The sequence below is a fragment of the Aulonocara stuartgranti genome (assembly GCF_965226115.1).
Source record: "Aulonocara stuartgranti genome assembly, chromosome: 3".
NCBI lineage: Eukaryota > Metazoa > Chordata > Actinopteri > Cichliformes > Cichlidae > Aulonocara > Aulonocara stuartgranti.
The window spans coordinates 40,444,209-40,452,489 of record NC_138941.1 but is presented as its reverse complement, the minus strand read 5'-3'; the positions used below and the strand labels follow the sequence as shown (position 1 = coordinate 40,452,489).

The 8,281-nt window shown below is 38.9% G+C and overlaps 1 protein-coding gene across 1 annotated transcript; it reads left to right on the top strand.

Moving 5' to 3' along the window:
• Positions 1-577: 577 nt before the first annotated feature.
• Positions 578-8,093, top strand: LOC309703058 (Fc receptor-like protein 5; the record flags this gene model as incomplete). The annotated part of the gene is made up of 8 exons (XM_082527762.1): positions 578-610; positions 917-949; positions 3,176-3,229; positions 3,651-3,917; positions 6,905-7,198; positions 7,299-7,574; positions 7,721-8,020; positions 8,083-8,093. Exons 1-8 carry the CDS (start codon positions 595-597, stop codon positions 8,091-8,093), a joined length of 1,251 nt encoding a protein of 416 aa, XP_082383888.1. The 5' UTR covers positions 578-594.
• Between the last annotated feature and the right edge of the window lie 188 nt (positions 8,094-8,281).

Below are 8,281 nucleotides of genomic sequence, written 5' to 3'. Positions count from 1 at the left end.
GCTAACAGTCAAATAAAATCTACATGTTTTTATGCAGCATGAAATAAGAATTTCAACATAATTTCTCATAATTTTCTTCATTTAAAATACTGAAATGTTAAAATACAGCCTGCAAAGCAGAAAAGGTGTTTTGGTACATTCACTCCCAGTGACTCCCAATCTGCTGCAAGTGGAATATTGCAGCGTGATAATGATACACAGGACGCTGCAAAAACTTGTCAGAGTTTAAATGATAAAAAATTTGACCTGGTCAAATATGTTGACTTCAAGCAAAAGAACACGTTTGTATATTATAGAGAAAGGAAACAACACAACGCAAGAAACAAACATCTATGTTTGCAATGCACAGGAAATTAAACATGTCGCACAAGTGCTGTGGTCAAAGCCACAGGCACTGTTTGAATTTTGTGGAAAAGGGAAGGAAGCACAGAGACACCAATCAGAAGAAAAAACTGTGGAAAAATACTCTTGTCTTATCTGTACGATACACAACTCTTTTCTGTCTTTCTTTTTTCTGCAAAGTAAAACTGTTTGATTATCTGAGGATCAGAGTGCAGCAGGCTGGATGTGACGATGGGGCACTCTTTGCTCTGCATGATGGGCTTTTTCTGTAAGTACACGTCTGACATTGTTTGAAAGGCACCATTAATTAAAATGTTTCTGAGCTGTGAGAATTACAGTGAGTCACTGCTTTAACCTGTTTACCTGAGAGCTGGAACAAAGCAGACTTGTGAGTTTTTTTTACTGAATGTTGGATGCTGGATCATTTATAGTTACACACTGTGTTACAATTATTTTAGTTATATTGTTTAGTTTGACAAATAGGAGCACAGAAATTTGATGATTGTGGGTCATTTTTTAAAAAAACCCTTTCATCAGTTGTATAATGTCTGATGTCTTCTATTCATTATTTTAGTGCTCAGTACAGTCATCTATGGAATGGCTGAAGGTAAGAAATTGTTTTGTCTACATATATCATTTGCAACTTTGCAGATGGTTTTCACCTGTCTTTCATTTCCAGTCATGCCTAAATCGTCCCTTTTTTCCTTGTCAGTGTACTTGTTTTGTTCTTTTGTTCTCACTTTTTAAAGACCGATCAGCTGGTACAGTTAAATACTGTAAATCATTTCTTACACTGATGGTGTCAGGGTGGTGGCTCATTGGCTCCCTTTTCTGTTCCCGTGTTTCATTCCATGTCTCCTCTCTGTGGTGAGTCTGTTTTGTCACCCATGTTTGTCTCTCACCCCTCCATGTGCCTTATTCGATGTTTGTATCTCTCTGCCCTCTCTCTCTCACCCTCTCCCTCACCCCCTTGTGTCTTAGTCGTTTTACTGTGTTTCATCTTCATCTTCATCCTCTCTTCCCCTGTTCCTGTCCTTGTGTCTCTGCTATTGCCTCCCTGTTGTTGTCAAGTCCGTGTGTCTCAGGTGTAGGTCTCACTGTTTCCTGTTTTACTTTGACAGTGTCCCATCCTGTGTTCAGTTTTGCTTCCTGTATTGTGTCATTATGTTTATTCCCCCCAGCTGTGTTCTCCGTGTGTTTCCTCATCACCATCTTGTATATTTATGGAGTCAGTTGTCAGTTGGTTTTGTATGGCGTTATTTTTGTGCCACTATTCTGACCGCAAAAAATGTATCTCAGTGTTTGCTGTTATCCACACACACACACAACAGCAGCCCCTCTCGCTCAGTTTTTGCACTTGCGCTTGCTCGCAATGTGTTGCTCGTGCTCTCAACATTTCTGCCCGTGCGCGCTCAATTCTTTCTGTACACCGTTATATTTGTGCCACAAAACCAGCCAATCAGAGACTTGGATGCAAAAAAAATCTGATTGGCTGTTCTGGTCTCCAATCAGCTCAAAATGACGAAATGTAATATCCCAGAATCCATTTTGTCCAAAACTTAAACGAGGCAGTGGCGGAGGAACACAGAGTGTTTAAAATGATCATATTAAGAGTGTGCTGCCTTCATACAGACTAATTCTCTTTTCATGGATGTTTATCTGAACAGTTTACAGCACAGATTTACAAGAAGATGATGATTTGTGTGAGTAGTGCAGTGTATCTCACTGATATTGGCATGTGTGCTGCTTACCTCAGTGTACGCTTTTGTATTAACTCTTGGAGTTCTCAAAATCCTTGTACAAAGCTACATGGATAAAAATGAAAGGAAATACCAGATACTCCGGCTTCCTCCCACAGTCTAAAGACATGCACTTAGTGGGGTTAAGTGAATTGATTATTTTAAATAAGTGGGAGTGTGAATGTTTGTCTGTGTCTCTGTCTTAGCCCTGCAACAGACTGGCGACCTGTCCAGGGTGTACCCTGCCTCTCGCTCTATGATAGCTGGGATAGTCTATAGCCTCCTGCGACCCTGATAAGGATAAGCGGAAGAGAATGGACACGAGTTTAAAGTGGGATTCAGCCTGTGGAAAGCCCTAAAATCAGTTTTTAATGGCTCAGGCTATTTTCTATTGAGAGCTCCAGTAGATTTTCTTAATGTACGAGCTGTGATCAGCTGTCTTGCTGCTCTTTACAGATTTATCCACCTGAATTCAGTCTGATGTAAGCAGACGTTTCATGAGTTGTCCTCGTCTCTACACTCACAGTACACTGTTTATACTGACTTTATATTGGACTGTCACTGTGCACCAGTCACACACTGGTCTTTCCTTTAAATCCATCACAGTACAGCAAACTAACCTGTTTATCCTGCACTAATCTGTAGAGGATTTTCATGCAGCCTTAAAAAACACAGTGATTCTACCTCAGTTTGTTTTGCAGCATACTTCACACTATGAAAAACACAATGTCAACATAAATACTCAAGTAAAGTACAGATAGCTTATGTACAGTAACAAAGTATTTGTACTTCGTTACTCCCCACCTCTGGAAATAAGTAAATTGTGTGATATTTGACTATAAAACTGAAGTTGTTTACATGATATTGTGTGTTTATGCGTTGATGTTCAGTGTCACAGTTTAGATTTGTGCACACCTGGTTGTGTTCAGTCACTCTGATGGTAGAGTCTAAATATCATTTAATCTGTTTGGTAAAAACTAAACTTTTTATTGTTGATTTTTAGTCAAATTTTTACCAGGACATAAATATAATTAAAATTAACAAGAGCAATAAAACCAGGATCGTTTTGTAATGATATATTTTTATTTGAACAGCTCCTCCTGAGCCCACTGTGACCCTCCAACCATCCACGACTCAGATACACAGAGGTGAGAAAGTCACTGTCAGATATAAGATTCAGGGATACAAGTTAAACGCATCTCCTCACTTATTTTATTTGTATTACACAATTCATCCAAAAACATACAAAATACTAACAAAAGCAGTGTAAAACAATAAAATCAATTGTCCTCATTTTAGGAGAGACTGGTCTGCTATGTTAGCCTTTCTCAAACTGCTCGTATGTTTACTCATAGCAGCAGTTTTTTCACTTCGTTTATCTTTAAATCTCCAGCTCTGAATCCACCACTGGAGGTTTAACAGCATTGTTAGCAAACAACAGCTAACTCACAACGAATGGATTATATGTTCATAAATGTATAAAACATTTAAAAAGTATAAAAACAACTTTTATTGTTGATTTTTTAAGTCAAATTATCAGTCTGCTAATGCTATGTTTTATTTGATCAGCTCCTCCTAAGCCCACTGTGACCCTGCAGCCATCCTGGACTCAGATATACAGCGGTGAGACAGTCACTGTCAGATGTGAGATTCAGGGAAATGAAGGAGCTCAGTGGACGTATGAATGGAGACCAGCTGAGGTAAACACAGGTCATACATCCAATGAATACAGAATCAGCAGCGCTGTTGAGTCTGACAGTGGAGGATACAGCTGCCGGGGCACAAGGACCTATTTGTTAACACAGTGGAGTGATACCATCACACTGACTGTATCATGTAAGTTGCAGATGTTTCATCCAGATTATCTGTTTCATCAAAATCAGTGAAAACTCTTGTTTTTCTTGCAGCTTTGTAGCTGTTTCTTTTGTGCTGCTCAGTAAAATATTTTTCTTTTATTCTGATAACAAAAAACGTGAAAAGCAGCTTTTTATTCACATTCAAGAGAACAAAACATATCAGAGTAACTTCTCTGCTGTGCAGCTCTAATACATGAAGTGCAGCAGGGACGTGCAGAGGGGAGGGCTAGAGGGGTTTGAGCACCCGCCCCTTTCCTGATGAGTGCCCAAAGTGCCCTTTTGTTGAGGCAACTTTTAAAATTTTTTTATTTATTTTTTTTATGTGTGTGTGCGTGCGGAGTCCTGTCTGTGCCCCTCAACAATAATATTTAACTATTAATCATAGTTTTGCTAAATAAAAGGATCTGGCTTGCATCAGTCACATGATCACATTTAACCAATGATCGCCCTCGACGGCAGAACGCGCTGGTTACGAGCCGGGAACGAGCTCACAAAGAGCACGCGCATTTTTTGCGGTCCGGAGCTGTAGGAGAAACACAAGTTAACTCAGAGACACAGACTGATGCGATACAACCAGTAAGTAGGTGTACAGCGCACACTGTAGTGTGTAGCACACAGGAGTATTAGCTTATCACGTACACGTTGGTAAGCTGTCTTGTTGCAACTGACGAACTGAAACAAACGAGCGTGCTGTGTGTGCAACAGCGCGACAAACATTACCTGTCCTTTTATTAACTGCACAAGTAGTGCTGGTCACAGCTGCTGGCTACCTGTGTAAGGCTGTCATGGGTCTGTAGCTCTGTCCCCGTTTTAGGGAACATATTTAGTTTTAAAGTATTTAGAACATATTTAGTTTTAAAGTAAGTTTCTGGGCATTTCCTGCCTTTCTGGAGGGATTATATTTCACTAAAAAACGATCTAATATGCATGTCCACATAATAATTATTATAATTATAATATATTAAAAAACACACGCTGTATTTTAAAAAACATACATTAAGAAGCAGATTATATTAGATTTATATTTTAGATAAGACAAAAGTTGGATTTTACAGCAGTAAAATGATTGTATCTCTACAGTTTAAACATGTAATAAGCTTTGCCCCTGCACAGGGTGGATAGTGAAACAAATGGAATCATCATAATGACATTATTTCATATTTATTACTTCCCCCTCCTCATTGCTTTATTATTGTAGCTCTAGTAATAAATAATAATGTAAGGATGCCCATAGTATATACAGTATTCTGAAGAAGGTCTAAAATGTCACTGTGTGTGCATGTGTGTGTTTTATTTAGCTGGATTTAAAAAAATATTACTCATGATATAACATTGTGCAGACATGGCTGGTAAGGACATGAGGAGGAAACAGTAGGAGCTGTGTGAGGCTACTAAAGGCAGTGCTATAACATTTTTCTGTCATCATTTTATTATAGATTAAGTGCAAGAGTTGTTAGGTGTGGATAATTAGATTATAGTTTATTGCAATAGCAAGTTGTGCCTTGTTCTCAGATAGACAGCAAGTGGAGAGTGATATATGAAATGATGGGAAGGAAGGAAGAAGAGAAGCAAAGAGTGATTCACAGGCAGAGCCGAGTTTATGTCACAGTTTTTCGTTGCCTTATGGTTCCAAGCGCTGTCACCAATCTTTGCATTTTGTTATTATCTCATGACACTTGTTTAATCAGCTACCATCTCTCCTGTGGACTTTTTAATGTCTACAGTCTCAGATCAACACAGCCCTGCCCTTCCCATATTAGATTCTTGATGAATGTGTGTTGTTGTTATTCAGCATGGTTCAATGTGCCCCTTTTTAACTTTGAGCACCCGCCCCTTTAAACCTCTCTGCACGTCCCTGAAGTGCAGAACAAATGCTGAACCTGTTTCAGCTGCTCCACCACATCCACTAAGAACAACAGTAACATCCAATATTTTCACTTCTGTATTTGTGTTATTTTTATTTTTATTACTCCCTGTTGCACCAACATATGATGCAGTTACTTCAGTTGTTTTTAGCATGTTGTCTATTGTTGAAATGATCTTAGAGGTTTCAGGTTTTAGTTAAAGAGTCTGGTTTCATGACAAACACACACTGGATCTTTTTCACTTAATGAACCTCGCCTCTGTCAGTGCACCCCAGGGTGACTGTGGCTACAATGTAGCTTGCCATCACCAGTGTGTGGATGGGTGGATGACTGAATGTGTAAAGCGCTTTGGGGTCCTTAGGGACTAGAAAAGCGCTATACAAATACAGGCCATTTCATGAACTCTGAACTGCAGACGACAATATGGCCTCATTTTATTGGATGCTGGTCTGTGCTGGTATGTTATTAATTTAGAGTAATTACATTTAATGAGTATAGAAATTACTCATAATCATCTCACAGACAAAACATTATGTGCAGCTACTTTCAGTATCATTGATATTTATTTAGAGTTTTTTCTCTAATTGATCTTTCTGAGTTAGCTTCAGTAATTACTTCCTCCAAACCAACGATGTGTCTTTTAAAACCCATTCTGACACATCTGTGCACATCGACAGGAAATGTCAGCTTCCACAGCAAAAGAATATAAAACACACTTACTAGGTCTCATCTTAGCTATCAGAGGCTTCAACAGCAGATTTAGTAAAGAACACAAGGACATAGCATGCTAAGTACAATCAGATCATATTAACCTGGGTTACTTTCTCATTACAGATGAATTAACTAAGTCATGCTTCAAATTAATGAGAGTAAATGAACTATGCATTTATTAATTAATTTTAAATACTCAGAAGTAAATTAAAAAAAAAAATTGCTGTGCAGATCAAAACAGTATTTCAGTATTTTGTGTCACACACTTTGTTATAGCTTCACCAATAAAGTTTTGTGATATTTGATCATTTAAATTTTTCCATCCAGATCTTTAAATTGTTCTGATTCAGTCATTTTTACTTTTATGTTCTTGTTCTAAACTGAACTGCAGCCAAACCAAAGGCTGAACTGAGAGCTGATAACACAGCTGTTCCAGTAGGGGGCAGTGTGACCCTGACCTGCTCTGTGAGCCCATCATCATCATCACCATCATCATCATCATCATCATCACCATCATCATCATCTGGATGGAAATACTACTGGTACAGAGATGGGAAATCTTCTGAACCTGTGAGAAATGAACAAATCAGTGTCTCAGAGGGAGGACGCTACAGCTGCAGAGGAGGAAGAGGAGAACCAGTTTACTACACAGAGGACAGTCAGCCAGTTTGGATTGACACAACTGGTGAGTTCAAACTTGAACTTACCACAAAGCACTACATCTGATAGTAACTGAACCTTTTGTCATTCATGTGTTTTTATTGTACTTTCTTGAACATTAACAGTCTCAATCAGACCTGTTGTGACTCTGTATCCAAACTGGTCTGAGATATACAGAGGAGAGACGATCACTGTCAGATGTGAGATCCATGGAGGAGACACTGAGTGGGATTATGAGTGGGAAACAAACAGCATCAGAAAACCTCCAAATCAAAATGAATACAGGATTATTTCTGCTTCATCATCCAACAGTGGAAACTATCGCTGTAAGGGCAGAATGAAAAGTTCACAGCATGAAACAACAGAGTGGAGTGATTCAGTCACACTGACAGTTTCTGACAGTAAGTCATGTTTGCTTTAAGCTGTTTGAACACTTTGTAAAATGTGTTTCTGTTCATAGACTGAGATTATTATTCTTTGTATAAACTGAGCTCACTGTTCAGAGACTGTACTACATGTTCACTGAGAGAAAATCTTTGTTGAACAGATGAACCCCGTCCTGTCCTCACTGTGTCTCCATCATGGCTGAGTCCTGGAGCCTCAGTAACTCTGAACTGTGAGGTTGAACATCCGTCTGCAGGATGGAGCTTCTACTGGTATAAAGCTGTTCCTGATCTATCAGAGAAATCCTCCAGTTATGAGCTGCTACCTGATGGCAGTGGGACTGCACAGGACTCCTACATCATTCATGGACAGACACACACAGCAGGATATGTGTGCAGAGCTGGAAGAGGAGACCCAGAGTATCACACTGATCACAGTCAACCAAAGTTTGTCTGGTCTGCAGGTCAGTTTGTTTCTCTCTAATAAATTATGTCATCACTTTAATTCACCATTGTTTTCTTGCAGCGGCATGCTGACATTGAAATCTGATGTCCAGTGACAATTAAATTGCATTAAATGATTTTATTTAAGTTTCCTCATAAGGATTAAATTGAATCTCATCCTTTCTCACTACATTCAAGTAAACTGAGCTTCAGTCAGACACTTCTGTTGTTATTCAAATTCCTCCTTGTTTGTTTCTCACAGAGTTAAACAAGGATGAATT